This window comes from Cervus elaphus, chromosome 22 (assembly GCF_910594005.1).
Source record: "Cervus elaphus chromosome 22, mCerEla1.1, whole genome shotgun sequence".
In the NCBI taxonomy this organism is placed as follows: Eukaryota; Metazoa; Chordata; class Mammalia; order Artiodactyla; family Cervidae; genus Cervus; species Cervus elaphus.
In genome coordinates this window covers 3329525-3345101 of record NC_057836.1, presented here as the reverse complement: position 1 = coordinate 3345101, position 15577 = coordinate 3329525, and the positions used below count along the sequence as shown (strand labels likewise).

The 15577-nt window shown below is 61.8% G+C and overlaps 1 protein-coding gene across 9 annotated transcripts in view; it reads left to right on the top strand.

Annotated features, from left to right (window-relative positions):
- Positions 1 to 15577, top strand: part of GRAMD4 (GRAM domain containing 4) — a 62648-nt gene that overhangs the window by 32135 nt on the left and 14936 nt on the right. For 8 of the 9 annotated variants that reach the window (XM_043881348.1, XM_043881349.1, XM_043881351.1 and 5 more), the window contains exons 3-4: positions 957 to 1077; positions 12209 to 12329. In XM_043881348.1, the coding sequence (XP_043737283.1) occupies positions 957 to 1077; positions 12209 to 12329 (242 nt within the window). Of the gene's footprint in view, positions 1 to 655; positions 770 to 956; positions 1078 to 12208; positions 12330 to 15577 lie in introns of those variants that run through there. The other variant, XM_043881352.1, reaches the window with a different exon arrangement.

Below are 15577 nucleotides of genomic sequence, written 5' to 3'. Positions count from 1 at the left end.
AGGCAGATAAACCCGGCCTGTCCCTGCCATCTGGGAGCTCTTGCTGCGGTACCCAGAGCAGCTGACGGTCCAGGAGGTCCGGGGCCCGAACAGGGCAGCCCCGGGCCAGAGTCTTAGTGTCCGCTTCTCCCTCCAGGGCTGTGGCCCCGGACGAGGCAACGTGTGCGGGAGCCGGTCACGGACCCTGTCCAGGCTGAGTGTCCCCTTCCTTCCCTACCCCAATTTGGGAGGGACCCAGAGTCAGATGGCCCTGTTGCGTGGCAGGGTGCAGTTGTGGGGTGACCAGGGGAGTTTCCAGGACATGCCTGGCAGGCCTGGCCGTGCCAATACATGCGCTCCACGTCAGTGGGCAGTGGCAGCCTGTAGCCGGAGCCTACCCTGAGCCAGGCGGGACAGTGCGGGGGTGGCTTTAATTAGCCACTGTGGGCCAGGACAGGGCCTTGCTTGGAATTCGCTCCCCTGGAACCTGGCACATGGACGCACCCTCCCTGGAGTCCTGTTGCTTTGGCTCCCTGGGCGCCAGCCCGGCTCCCCAGGCAGGACACCAGGCCCTGTGGCCAGGCCGCCCTCCTGGGAAGTCAGCACACAGGCCGGGGTAGGTCTCCACGAGCTCCTCCCCTCTGTGGTCTGAGAGCTGCGCTGTGGCCCATCCAGAGGCTCAGCGTCACACTTGTGGCCTTAGTTTGTCATTTCTGGACGTTGGTCTCGCCGGGGCTCTGAGGATGTCCGCTTTGCCTGAGGTGTCCCTTCCCCGGCAGATGAAACCGAGGTGAACTGATGCAGGTCCTAACGCCGGGCCAGTGCCTTCCTAGGCCAGGGGGGCTCTGGGAACCGGCCTTTCCAGACCGCAGGGTCCTCGGGGTACCCCGAGGTACCAGGTGATGAGAGAACCAGGTGACGTGGACCCAGGGTGCTCCCAGGCGCCTCTGAGCTCTCTCCTGGTGGTTTCCTTCTAGGCTGGTCCAGGGACCCTCATCATGGCTGCAGGAGTCCAAGACTTCAACCGGACAGAGTTTGATCGCTTAAATGAGATCAAAGGCCACCTGGAAATCGCCTTACTGGAAAAACACTTTTTACGTGAGTACCGGTGGAGGGGTGGGGGGTGCGGGGCAGAGAGGACAGTTTTGCAGGAGCGCAGCCGGGTCCCACAGGGGTCACGTGGGGGCTGCCAGGCTAGCGGTGGGGACAGGCGTGGCCCTCGCCTCCCGAGCCTGAATCCCGTCTGCACGGCTGCAGTGTCTTTACTTTCTAAGACAGACACGAGGAAGGAGTAAAATGTCCCCGGAAATTCTCATCCTTTCAGAGAGTGTGGTTAACTCAGAATCCATCAGAGGTTTTCTCGTCATTTCAGAGAGCCTGGCACGCTGTTGTGGTTAATCAAAATCCATCAGAGGTTTTGGAGGGGATCTGAAATTTCCTTCCTGTGTAGTTTGCTCATCGAGGAGCAGGTGGGCCTGCGTACCTGGGGGTTTTGGCCTCTGGGTAATGATGACAGTGGAGATGGTTCCGGAAGGGCCTCCTTCCAGAGCTGATCCCCTGTGCTGTGTTGTCTCTGGTCCCCTCTCCAGCCCTCTGTCCTCCTGCTTTACAGACGAGGAAACAGAGGCTCCAGAGCTGAGAAAAGTGACCCTCCTGGTGGCTTAAGTCTTCTGACTAGTAAGGAGGTTAATCCAGGCACTTGGCAGGCTGTTTTCACGGCTGACACCAGCGTGGGGCTGATGCTTCCAGGGGGAGAACCACGGAGGGAGAGGGAATCAGCTTCGCCCCGTGTGCCTAGAGCCAGTCACGTCTGAGCCACGAGTGGAGACGCCTGGGCCCCGGAGGGAGGGTGCAGGGCAAGGCGCCTCCCTCCTCCCAGGGTCCCGCCGGGCGGGGGTCCCCCGCTGACGGGTGGGACCAGGCAGACGGTGCCCTCACCCTCTGTCCTCACGCATGTTCTCTCCCTGTGTCTCCCTCGTGTGTGTGCTCAGCGTGGTCTGGGCTCTAGCCACGGGTGCCCATGCAGCGTGTGGGACCCCTGGCCGGCACACGCCCCGGTGGGAAGCCGGAGGGGCTGGGCCCTCCTTCTCCTCCCGGGAGGTGGGCCGCATGGCCCTCACTGCCTCTCCGGGCACTGTCCCGCCGCCCAGGTGTCCCCGCCCCGTCTTCCCCCAGGCCCCTCTTCCTGGTTGGTGCCTCCCTGGGCACGCATGTGTGTGCACACACGTGTGTGTACAGGGCCTGGACTCCGTGTGTGTGCCCACCTGCACCCCGCCGGCCTGCGCTCGCCCGCCCGCAGGGTCTGAGCCCCGGGTCTGAGCACTCGGTCTCCCCGGGAGTCTGAGGGAAGGGCCGGGGAGACGGGGCCAGGCGGGGTCCGCAGGCGCTGTGGACCGAGAGGGGCCCGCTTCGCGCGGTCTTGTCCCTGTGACCCCGTTCCCTGCTGAGCTCCCCCGGGGCGGCCGCACAGACGGAGGGGCAGCCAGGCCGTCTCTGCAGAGCGGAGCGGGCCTGCCGTGTGGTGGCCGTGCTGGGCGGCCCGGGGAGCGCCCGTGGGCGATGCTTCGTGCAGTTGCCTTTCGTGGGTCCAGTGGAGGAACCACCTGGGCCTGGTCCTCTCGGGCAGGGACGGGTCTGTGAGCGTCCGACAGGGAGCCCCAGCCCTGCTGGGGAGGGGCGGCGGGAGGCCTCCAGGAGAGGGGTTAGCAGGCAGGGTGGGTGGGGAGCGAGCGTCCATCAGAGAGGTGGGGGGGCAGGACGGCTGTGACCCCCAGGGAGGCCCGTGTGGGGCTGAAGAGCGGAGAAGAGAAGAGGCCGCCTGGCCCCGGATCGGCGTTGCCCGGGCCTGTCCTTGCGCTCTGTCCTGAGTGTTTTATCAACAGAGTGGAACGCTGGGCAGCTCATGTCATAACAGTGCAGAGCTCCACTTTGACGGCCTGGGGTAATGATGATGGGCGTTTTTAAAAATAATTCTGTTTGGCTGCACTGGGTACTTGTTGCTATGTGTGGGCTTTCTCGAGTTGTGGGGAGCGGGGGCCTCTCTAGCTGCGGTGCGTGGGGGTCTTGCTGCAGTGGCGTCTCTTGGTTTGGAGCACAGGCTCTAGAGCAAAGGGGATCAGCAGTTGCGGGGCATGGTGTGCCAGATCTCAGTTCCCATCCAGGGATCAAACCCGCGCCCCTTGCAGTGGATGTGCAGAGTCCTAACTGGACTGCCAGGGAAAACCCTGATTATGTTTTAAAAACGAGTTAGAGCTTCCCTGGTGGTGCAGACACTAAAGAATCCGCCTGCAGTGCGGGGACCTGGGTTTGACCCCTGGGTCGGGAAGATCCCCTGGAGCAGGGCATGGCAACCCACTCCAGTATTCTTGCCTGGCGAATCCCCACGGACAGAGGAGCCTGGTGGGCTACAGTCCATGGGGTCGCAAAGAGCTGGACATGACTGAGTGACTAAGCACAGTCTAGCAAACTGAAAAATCAAGGTTTTCCTGAATAGCATCAGATACCAGCTGAGGCTCAAACTTCCCCAACTGTCTGGTCATTTTTAGGGCAAGTCTCTGAAATCACAAACAGAGTCTGTAAGTTGTGGTTGGTGGGTGGATCTTGCCCACCCTGGACCTTGCTCAGAGCATCCCCACAGTCCCATCATCTGAGCTGGCGTGTTCCCGTCCCTTGGTGGTGGTGGGATGGGGGTAATCTTGCGGAAGGCCCCTCCTCGGTGGTGGTGGGTGGGGGTGATCTTCAGGAACACTCTCTCCTCAGTGGGGGTGGGGGTGGGGTGATCTTGGAGAAGGCCCCTCCTCGGTGGGGGTGGGATGAGGGGTGATCTTGGAGAAGGCCCCTCCTCGGTGGGGGTGGGATGAGGGGTGATCTTGGAGAGGGCCCCTCCTCGGTGGGGGTGGGATGAGGGGTGATCTTGGAGAAGGCCCCTCCTCGGTGGGGGTGGTGGATGGCGTGTGCTTCCCTGAGGCCATTTCTTTTCTGTATCATGACCTGGTTGTCATTATGGCTTCCGTGTATCATCTCATTAGAGGTTGCAGATGGTAATTTTCGACTTCCGACATTTCTTTCTTCATTTGTTAACCAACATGGTGCTGGAAACTTAACTCTTCAGTTGCCTCGAGTCATAGTTCGTATAGACAGGCAGGAGACGGGCTTGACATTCCAGCTTTCAAAGCAGCGAGTTGATTCTCTCCTGAGAGCATCTTGGGCTTTTGCTTGGGGTTTTGGTGTCCTCATGAGATCGGGGGCTTATAAACATAGTCACGAGTCTTGATTGCCGTGGTCCCGTCTCCTGGTGCTCAGATGGCCCCACCATGGGCTGGGTTTGTCTGGTGTTTCCTCAGGATGAGGCTGAGGTCAGAGTGTTCTCAGCACATCTGACCAGGAGGTCTGGGATGTCATTCTGTCCCCACACGCACACTGCCGAGTTCATCCTAGAATTAGATCCAGTGTTGCAATTGTCTGAACTCTTTCCACATTTCCAGAGTCAGGGTGTAGTCAGAGACGTCAGCTGTCTCTCCCGGGGCCCCTCAGTCCCTCTGTTCCTGGGCAGATAACCAGTCATCTTCTAACTGTACAGTTCATCCTTCCATCGGATTTTTATAAAAGCAAACATGTCCATATTTGTGCCCCTTAGATGGGCTTCCCAGGTGGCTCAGTGGTAAACAGTCTGCCTGCCAAGCAGCAGACACAGGTTCAGTCCCTGGGTCGCAAAGATCCCCTGCAGAAGGAAATGGTAACCCACTCCAGTATTCTTGCCTGGAGAATCCCGTGGACGAAGGAGCGTGACAGGCTGCAGTCCATGGGGTCACAAAGAGCTGGACACGACTTAGTGACTAAACAACAACAGACCACCCCTTAGATAAATGTTGGCATGTTTTCACTTTCTCCACACTGAGGTCACATCCTGGAGGTCCCTCCGAATGGTTCTCAGCGCTCTTCCGTGTTCCATGCGGGTCGGCCCTGTGGCTGTGGTCGGGTAACCCGCCTGCTCCCTGCTCCTTGTGACGTGCTTACAGGTGGTAACTGCATCCCTCCAGCCTCTTACGTAGGTACAGGTGGTTCTTAGCAGGAAGTCTGGAGTGGGTGGGCTGCGCTTCTTCCTCTGCCCTGAGTGTCTAACATGAGGCCCTCATCGGAGCTCAGTGCTCGGAGGGAGGTGTTGCAGGGAAACCCCGTCAGAGCTGGAGTCTGTGCAGAGCCTGTCCCTGCCTACTGTCTCTTCCGTCCCGGTACCCAGGGGAGCACAGCATGGAAGAAAGGATGTCGGCGCCCTGTGGACCCAACAGAGGTGTTTCTTGGTGCCTCTGCGCCTGCACCTGTGTGCTGGGCGGGCCACCCTGGCGTGGGTCTGCAGGGGGCGGTGGTGGCGGGGAGCTTTGCTCGGAGCTGGCCCCAGGCTTCTGGCTCCTGACTCAGCCCCAAGTGGTGGGTGGCTGTGGACGTTCCGCCATGCAGAGCCTGGCCCCCTGCCATCCGTAAAGCGTCCGAGTGGTCTGTGTTAAGGTTCCATTCAATTATCTGTAGTACTCTCTCTCCAAAAGCAGACTGTTATTCTTCTCAGAGAGGAGGAAATGGCCCAGGTTTATGGCGGCTTTCTTCAGTTATTAAGTATTGAAGAGTACAAGTGTTCCTGGGAGGAGATGGCGGACGGATGAAGAATGGGAGACTGCAACGCGTCCTGGCTCAGGACCGGGGGCAGGAGGCTAAATTTGTTAAAGAAGCACATAAATAAATGAAAAGCCACCATCCGTTTTCATTTCGGCCGAAATGCATTTCTGTTACTGCCGTTTGGGCACGGACACACGCCCACTGCTGTGCGGTTTCTGAGCCGGAGCGTGCATTTATTGATCGCCTGCTGGGTACGGGCTCTGGGAAGGGAGGTGCTCCGCCATCGTCAGCTGCGCGGGCAGGCGCCTCCCAGAGTGACCTGCGTGGATTTTGGAGCTTGGAGGGAACTGCTTCTGGGGCCCCAGGGCTGCCCGGCTAAGCCCTCAGGTTCCTGAGCCAGCTGTGGGTCCATATTGCTGAGCTCTTCCTTCTTCCCGGATGGATGTGAGGCCTGTGGGGGCCTATCTAGATGCGCTGCAGGGTGATCCCAGGGGTGTGCGGCTCAGCCCTCGGGGCACCACTGTGGTCGTTCCTGGGGAGGGAGGCTCCGGCATTGGGGGGCCCTTTGCCCCTGAGCCCTGATGCTCTCGGGAGCTCCCCTTCCTGCTCCGACAAGCAGTGGGTCTGTGTGGCCGACTCTGACCCTGTGGCGGGGGGCTTCCAGGAGAAGGTGGCTGGGGAGGCAGGCAGGAGGGTGGCCATCAGCCTCCTGCTGCCTGAAGAGCCTCCCTCTGGATGCCGAGGCTGGAAGGAAGGAAGTTTCTGGGCGCCAGTCTGGGTGATTCCGGCCGACGAAGCCCTTTCTCACCATTGAAAACCGCAGAGCCTGGAGCTGCCTGGTGTCTGCTGGTGGAGGCGTCTGGCAGGGCAGCCGCCCACAGCCGGCTGGGCTCGGGGTCCAGTGTGGCGTTGGTCGGATACCTCTGGACCCGCCCTGCAGATGTCTCTCTTGGGTTCTGAATCTAAACAAACAAAAAACCAAAAAAACCCAACCCCGCTCCTCCTGTTTATTCTGCAATGTTGAGCTGAGAGGATAAACTCTCCATTCCAGAGGCTGGGTCGGACAGTTCCGCTTGGCGGGGATGCGTTTATTGAGTGGTTTCTGCCCTTTTGGGAAGACAGCAGATGGGTGACCCAGACGGACAGGAAGGGAGTGAACAGATCAGGTAACCAGTGGATGAAGAAGAGATGAAACTGCCTGCGCGTGTCATAGGGGCCTGGGAAGAGATGAAATGGGCCCTGAAGTGCCTGTGTCTGACCCACAGGGCCGGCTCTGAGCTGAGAGCCCGCTTCTTGCTTACTCCCTGCAGATGTCCAGTCCTGCCTCCCCACTGGATGGAGGCGAGCGGGCCCTGCCAGGCGGGCCTGGCCCCCTGCCCGGCTGGGCGCCTCCCCCGCCCAGGCCCCGAGGGCTCGCTCGGCTGGCAGGAGGAGCAGGGTGGGGGCTGGGCGCACACACGTTCCCCGGTTCAGTGCTGGCCGGGCCTGAGCCCCGGAGCCCGGACCGGGGCCATCAGATCAGCCTGCCACCTCTTGCAGAAAGGCGGTCTCTGGTTCCTGAAAATCGGCTGTTCTGGGTGGAAGCGCTGCCTGGGATCTTATTTTAGATGAGAAACATGTTCATGCTCTGCTGCTTCACCCCAAACCCCGGTCGGTTTCCTGAAATGTGCCTGAAAGGCAGTGGTGTGCGGCCTGTCTCGTGGGCGTGTCAGAGCCGAGAGCCGCGCCGCCTGCTGGTGCCCGGGCCGTCGGCATGGCAGGGCGATGCCAGTGCTTCCTAGACAGTACCTCTGCGTCCAGAGGCCAGTGAATGCTGGGGAGGAGGCAGATGCAAGTTCACCGTGAAAGCAGGGCCTTGCCTGTAATGAGCTGGCTTCCCTGAGGGGAGAGGGTGCAGGACGCCGCGAGGGGATTGCCACAAGCGCACTCCCAGCTTACGACCACCTGGCGCTTTGGGAAGGCGTGCCTTTGGGCTGGGGGAGCGGGGGGCCGGGCTGGGAGGCCAGAGGCCGGGAGAACTCGAGGGGCCTTGAGTGGGGAGGTGAAGGGCGGGGCCTGGGACCACCGGCTGGGCTTCCAGGTGGGCAGCCTGCTCCCTGACCGTGGCCCAGAAACAGCTCAGCGGGTGGTCCCTGCGTCTGCACACCTGGCCGGTGGGAAGCGTTTTATTTAAGGATTATCACTTGATTTTTTATTTTTGGTGGTGGCTGGGCCTGTTGAATTGTGTGCCAGGAGGACTCTCGCTTGAGAGTTCTACTTTTACAGGTTTAAAAATAGCCTCGGAGCCGTGTTCCTTTCTCGCTGTATCTTCGCCAGGGGCTGGGGAGTGGGCTGGGCATGGGTGGGCATGAATGCAGGTGCCCCCGCCACCGTCTCCCCCGAGACGGGCTGTCCCTGCGTATCTCAGGGAGGTGGGGAGGCTGGACCGCGTGGGCCGGCCGCCCGGGTCCCGGTGGGCGGTGCGGCAGGAAAGGCCGGCCACGGGAGCTGTGGTCCTGTGTTCGGGGAGCCACGCCTGGAGATCGCTCTGCCTCGTCCCTTTGAAAGCGCTGGTTTGTCAGGTGCCCTGGTGGGGGCCCGGAAGGCTCCTATTGGAGCAGGGTCTGGCTTGTGTGGCCCCTGGGCTGCACCAAGGGGGCATTTTGGCTGCAGAAACCATGCTTTTGGAAGTCAGGACGGCACCTGTGCATCTGAGGGTCCCTCTGGGCTCACGCCGCCCCCGCTGCCCCCGCCTGCTCCCTGTTACATTCTCTCTGCTCTCGTGGGAGGTGGGCAGGGGGCGGGCCGTGTGCCCCTGGGAGCCGGTCCTGGTTCCCCTCCGGAGCCTTGCACCCGGAAGCTGGCTGTGCTCACCTGTCCTGCTGAGTGAGAGCGCAGTGAGGAAATTATAGCGCTGACATCTCCCCGGGCATGCCCTGTGATCTCAGAAGGTTCGGGGCTTCTGAGTCGTGTCCCGGGCAGGATCCTGGCTTCCCTGGCCTCCAGCAGACGTCCTTCCCGTCCCCCGGCCGGCCAGGGCCACCTGCCAGGTCAGCAGACGGCACCAGGCCTTGGAGAGGAGAAGTGTCAGGCTGGGAGCTGTGCCCCATGACCCGGGCAAGCCCCGTGACGGCTGGTGCAGCGGCCTTCCCACCTGCCTGGCGTGGCTCCTCCTCCAGGGGACGCCCCCCGCCTGTGACCGAGTCGCCGCGGGTGTGAAGGTCCCTGTCCTGGCCCACCTGCGTGGCTGCAGAGGTGCTGAGAGGCTCACAAGAGCCGCCCGCGGGCGCGCCTCCAGCGGGACACGCTTGTGCCAGCCCCGGGCTTGTGGCAGGCTGACTCTGGGATGCCCTCTGCGTGGGTGCTCTCACTGGGAGAGTTTGGCCAAGTCCGTGGAAGCACCATCAGTGGGGTGTTCGGCAAATCCTGTTTCTGGGTGACGGGGACACACACACGGGAGGTGTGTGGAGGTGGGAGGAGGGGGCTGGCAGGGCGCCCGCACCCCCAGAGGCCATGACCTGCCAGAGGAGGGCTCTTCTTTGCGTTTTGGCCTCTGCTCGCCTCTGCAAGGCCTGGTGCCGTCTGCAGGGCACCCCCCATCGGGAACGGGGCGGGGGCAACTTGAGGGGGCGGTGCTGTGGGAAGGCAGAGAGGGCCGAGGGGGCTCTGTCAGGGGCCCAGGGTGATAGGTCACTGCCCGAGGCCCCCGGCCTCCAGGACTGGGGACGTGAGCGTGTGTGCGCACTTGCAGTCACACGCAGAGCACCCCCGGGGCTCGGGACAGGAGCTGAGTGACCACACGTGCTCCCGCGAGCTGCGCCCTGCCTGCTCTTGACCTCTCGCGGCTGAGGGGCAGGGAGGGAGTTTAGGCGAGTTGAGGAAAGCAGGTTTCTTGCTGAAGGCGCCATGGGCAGTGGGGGTCTCTGGAGCTTGACTACCGAGGTCCGTGGAGGCAGCTGGGGTGTGTGTGGGTACTGGGGGCCAGAGGAGCAGATGGGAAAGCACGCAACACCCGCCCACGGCCCCAGGAGCAAGGGTGCGATGGTGTGGAGCGTCCACCCCTGATCTCCCCCCGTGGAGCTCCCTGGCCTGCCCTTGAAATGTGGTTGACCGGGCTGTGGGAGCCCCCTGCCCAACCCAGCCAAGCCGGAGCCTGCTCCCCCAGGGGACACACTCGTCCCTGCAAGGGGCTGGCGGCCAGGAGCGGGGGGAGGCGGGCAGGTCTCTGAGGGGTTCCCGGGAAGCTTCACCCGCCCCTCCTCCACTGAGCCTGCATAGAATACCTGCTGGGAGCCAGGCCCGTGCACCTTGGCCGGGGGAGGCGGTGCCTCAGAGGTGGGTCCCGTGGGAGGCTGAGTGGAGCTCGCAGGCACTCAGGAGGGCAGACTGTCTCCACGTGGCACCAGAGCCGCAGTTCTACCAGCGCCAGTGGGGCCAGGCCCCCAGAAGAGGCCTGCCTGTGTCGGGACAGGACACCCGCCTCCCGTGGGTCCAGGGTCCCACAGGGAGTTGTTTCTGGGGGGCCTGGGGTTCAAGCTGGATTTAGAAAAGGCAGAGGAACCAGAGATCAAATTGCCAACATTCGTTGGATCATAGAAAAAGCAAGAGAATTCCAGACAAGCATCTACTTCTGCTTCACTGACTACACTGAAGCCTTTGACTGTGTGGATCACAACAAACTGTGGAAAATTCTCGAAGATGGGGATACCAGACCACCTTACCTGCCTCCTGAGAAATCTGTATGCAGGTCAAGAAGCAACAGTTAGAACTGGACATGGAACAACAGACTGTCTGGTTCCAGATTGGGAAAGAGGTATGTCAAAGCTGTATATTGTCACCCTGCTTATTTAACTTATATGCAGAGTACATCATGTGAAATGCCGGACTGGGTAAAGCATAAGTTGGAATCAAGATTGCCGGGAGAAATATGAATAACCTCAGATATGCAGATGACACCACCCTTATGGCAGAAAGCAAAGAGGAACTAAAGAGCCACTTGATGACGATGAAAGAGGAAAGTGAAAAAGGTGGTTTAAAAGTCAACTTTCAGAAAACGAAGATCATGGCATCTGATCTCATCACTTCATTGCAAATAGATGGGGAAACAATGGAAACAGTGACAGACTTTATTTTTATTCCAAAATCACTGCAGATGGTGACTGTGGCCATGAAATTAAAAGATGCTTGCTCCTTGGGAGAAAAACTGACAAACCTAAACAGTTATTAAAAAGCAGAGACATTACTTTGCTGACAAATTGCTGACAAACGTCTGTCTATTCAAAACTATGATTTTTCTAGTAGTCACGTATGGATGTGAGAGTTGGACCATAAAGAAGGCTGAGTGCCGAAAAATTGATGCTTTCAAATTGAGGTGCTGGAGAAGACTCTTGAGAGTCCCTTGGCCTGCAAGGATGTCAAACTAGTCAATCCTAAAGGAGATCATTGGAAAGACTGATGCTGACTGAAGCTGAAACTCCAATACTCTGGGCACCTGATGAATTGAGCTGACTCTTGGAAAAGACCCTGATGCTGGGAAAGATTGAGGGCAGGAGAAGAAGGGACGACATAGGATGAGACGGTTGGATGGCATCACTGACTCGATGGACATGAGTTTGAGCCAGCTCTGGGAGCTGGTGATGGACAGGGAGGCCTGGCGTGCTGTGGTCCGTGGGGTCGCAGAGTTGGACACGACTGCGCGACTGAACTGAACTGGAGCCAGTTCTCACGTGCCCAGGGGCACCGGCGGATGCCCACTCCTGGCAGGGTGTGGGTGCTGCGTCACGGCAGCGTCCCCACTTTGACAGAGCCTCCAGGCGTGCGACACGGGCCCAGCTCCCTGTGCAGTGGGTGTGGAGTCCCCCTGGCCCCTCTTCTGGCGGCCCGGGGGTCCCTGTGTCCCAGGCAGTGCTCCTGTGGGGGTCCAGGGGGACCCTGTGTCCTCGCGTCCTCAGCTGCTCACGCTGCCCCTGCTCCCAGGCCCGTGGCCCCCCCTCCTTCCTCTGACCCCCTGGCTCCTCCCGAGCTCGCTCCACCGTGACGACGTTGGTCCCACCCCGAGGCCCTGCCGCCCCGGCGTCCCCCAGGCTGCCCCCCACCCACCCGATGCTCCCCCCAGGATCCCTGACCTTTTGTGCACCCGCCCACGTCCTGACTCAGGTGCATCTTCTTGGTGCGGCTTTTTATGAGCACCGGCTCGTTCTCTTGCCGTATTTCTCATCTGCCCACCGTCGGTTCTCAGGTGGCCAGCAGCCAGCGGCAGGCTCTGCCCCTCGCAGGGGCTTTGCTCAGCGGCCAAGGCCTCCCAGAACAGCTCACATGGCACGTGTGTCTGTGGGGTGACCAGGCACCGCCGGCATCCCTTCCTCGGGGGTCCTGCCCCTGGAGAGGGTTTGGTGAAGGGCCTTTCTGCGCATCTGTCTTGAATGGGTTAAGTAAAGTAAAGAGACCCTCAGCTTGCGTTGACCGAGGCCTTGCCTGGACGGTGTAGGAGGAGCCCCGGTTGATACACTCCTGCAGGTGTGGGGTGCCCGCGGGATGGAGCGGGGCAGCTGCCGCTGTCCATGTCTCAGCGCTCCCGGGGTACCTCTGCGTGGCGGTGGGACAGGCCACGTGACGCTCACCTGGCTCCTCTCCCTCACAGAGGAGGAGCTCCGGAAGCTGCGAGAGGAAACCAATGCAGAGATGCTGCGGCAGGAGCTGGACCGAGAGCGGCAGCGGAGAATGGAGCTGGAGCAGAAGGTCCAGGAAGTGCTGAAGGCCAGGTGAGGGCGGGGAGGGCCAGTGAGGACCAGGGCGGGAGGCAGGGAGGGCCAGTGAGGACCAGGGCAGGAGGCGGGGAGGGCCAGTGAGGACCAGGGCGGGAGGTGGGGAGGGTCAGTGAGGACCACCCCAGGGCGGGAGGCGGGGAGGGCCAGTGAGGACCACCCCAGGGCGGGAGGCGGGGAGGGCCAGTGAGGACCACCCCAGGGCGGGAGGCGGGGAGGGCCAGTGAGGACCACCCCAGGGCGGGAGGCGGGGAGGGCCAGTGAGGACCACCCCAGGGCGGGAGGCGGGGAGGGCCAGTGAGGACCAGGGCGGGAGGTGGGGAGGGTCAGTGAGGACCACCCCAGGGTGGGAGGCGGGGCCGTGAGGACCACCTCCAGTGAAGAGGTGGGGAAGGTCGGTGAGGACCACCCCCAGGGCAGCAGGCGGGGAGGGCCAGGTGTCTGTGTTGGGGGGACGGGCGGAGCCAGGTAGCGTTGCCCCTTGGTGGTCAGGGTCCCTGAGCCGAGACCCCGCTCAGATGCTGGTGGCCAGCCCCCGTGCGCTGTGGCCTCTGCTGTCCCCGTCTGCCCGCCTCCAGCTGTGGTCTCAGCCCTCCCAGGAGGCCTGCGGGCCCCCCGCAGCCAGCCTCTGTTCTCACAGAGCACTCACGGCGAGTCGCCCTTCCTACTCCGGAGCTGTGTGCACCGGTGCCCTGGGCAGGGGTCCTCGGTGAGGGGGGTGCCCTCCGACACCTCCGAGGCCCTCCCGGCCCCCACACACCCAGGGCATCACGAGGGCCCGGGGCGGGTGGGGCAGGCGGGCCCGGCCCCGAAGTTCTAGGTTGTGTCCTGCCTGTGCCTGTGACGAGCTGTGGTCTTGGGAAGGTGGCTGCCTCCTGTGTCCTGGGGCGTTTGTTTGGAAAGGGGTGCAGGTGTTCCTTTTCCACACTGGGGGGGGATGGGGAGGAGTCACAGCTGAGCCCTGGGGGCCCCGGAGGAGCAGGGCTGCAGAGCGGCTACAGAGCCCCGGGCTGCCGTGTGTCCCCCAGTTTGGGCTGCCTGTCGCTCCCAGGACCCTGGGAACCTGCCAGCCTGCCCTGGCGCTTTTCCACATTTCCCCCCACCCACTGCCCCTGTTCCCCCCTTGAACACCTCCCTATCCCGCACTCTCGGCATCACTGCCTGTGGCAGATGCCCCGCGCCCGCCGTGACCTCAGGGCCCACCTGCCGTGGACCAGCTCCTCCTCCCGCAGGGTCCCCCCATCGCGGGGCGGCCAGGTGTCCTTCCCCCGCTTCTGGAGGGGTGCCGTGGGCTCCCACGCGTCTGCCCCCGCGAGCTCGGCCCCCGCCTGTTGGTTTCAGCGGGTGACTTTGCTGGAGAGTTTGTCCGCCAGTGTCTTTGCGGGGTCAGTATCGTCGGAGGAGACCGGCGGCCGCCTGTGGCTTGGCGCTGGGTGTCCTTGTGCCCGCGCGTGCCCAGCTCAATGCCTGGGCCCAGCCGTCCCCGGGAACCTGCCGTCAGCGCTTCCTGGGTGCACCCCCGTGTCTGGGACCCCTGGCCAGTTCAGGGACCGTCCTGGCAAAGGCCTGGACCCCTGCCCGGGAACAGAGGAAGCCGGGCCGGGAATGGATCCCCTGTGTGCCCCGGCCCCGCTCCGTTCCCAGTAAACCCCCATCTGTCCGGAGCCCTGGGCACGGAAGGTCCTCTGGGCAGCCTGGCTGCCGGGAGGGGTGGGCATGGAGGCCTCGCCCCTCTTCCTTGACCGCGGCTCCCTTCTCTGGGACCACGTCTGTCTGCTGGCTCCCTGTCCGTCACTTCACAAGGCTGCATCCGCGGCCCCTGCGCGCCCTGCCCTCTGGTCCAGTTGGTCCGCTGTGCATCCCGCTCCGGCACTGCATGGCCACGACGGCTTGCGGTTACGGAGCTGCAGACCGGGTCGGTTCCCGGAGACATTTGACTGGGGTTGTTCCCGAGTCCGAGCTTGTCCTGCTCACCACCCGACAGGCTAGTAATCGAGAGACAGGTTGTTGTGGCAGAAGTAAAGACTTTATCCTGAAAGCCAACAGACTCAGAAGGCGGGGGCATATGCCCCCAAGGACCCACCTTGCCCGAGTTAGAATTCAGGCCCCTTTTATACTAAACGGGGAGGGACCTAAGTCAGACACTTGCCAGTTCCCTGCGGCTTCCGGAGGGGATGTGTGAATTTCTGCCTCCTGCAGTCATTCACAGGTGGGCCTGGTCCGGAGGGTTCCAGTGACCTAAACAAAAGTATTTTAGCCTAATGCTCATTCCCTGGGAGGCATGGTTCCCAGAGATGGGCCGCTATGTGTAATTAAAGCTTATAGGCAACATCCTTTAGTGATTAACTTGTGACCAAACTCACAAGGTTCTTCCCTGTTGTAAGATCACATTGTGCGGGGTGCGGGGGGGACCACGCCTCCCTGGCGGTCCAAGCTAAGACTCCGTGCTCCCAGCACAGGCGGCCCAGGCTCCATCCCTGGTCAGGGAACGAGATCTCACATGCTGCAACTAAGAGTTTGCATATGTCACAGCTAAGACCCAGCGCAGCCAAATAAATAAAATAAATTTTAAAAACAGGTCAGTCGTGTGGACAGCAGGATGCAGAGGGTGTGTACCTGCTGAGGGTCTCTGGGCCCCACTGTCTGTCCTGGGGGCCCCCCGTGCCCCCAGTCCCACCGAGGTCTGCCTGGGGCGCCACTTTCCCCACGTCCTGGGGTCTCCGCTGGGCTGGGAAGCATAGCGGCAGAGTGGTTGTCAGAACCCCAGTGCAGGGCAAGGGGGGCAGGTGGGGGCCCGGCCGTCAAGGGGCGGCTGAAAGTCAGGTCAGTGGTCAGGAGCCCGCTGGTGGACAGGGGCCCCGGGGAGGCGTCAAGGCCGGGGACCGCTGTGGTCAGGTGCAGCAAGGTAGACTGTGAGGGTAGGGAGCCCGGCACGGACCAAGCGGGGACCTGGGCACAGCCTGCTGGCCGGGGGTCACCCAGCCTGTGGCCTTGGGTGGTGCATGTGTTGAGAAGTACCTTTTCACTGGGCCCAGGAATCAGCATGAAAGTGAAAGTCCCTGTCATGTCCAACTCTTTGCAACCCCATGGACTAATTCTCCAGGCCAGAATCCTGGAGTAGGTAGCTGTTTCCTTCTCTAGGGAATCTTCCCGACCGCGAAAGGGATAGAACCCAGGTCTCCCTCATTGCAAGCGGGTTCTTTACCCGCATTGTGGGCTGAGTCATAAGAGAAGCCCAAGAATAC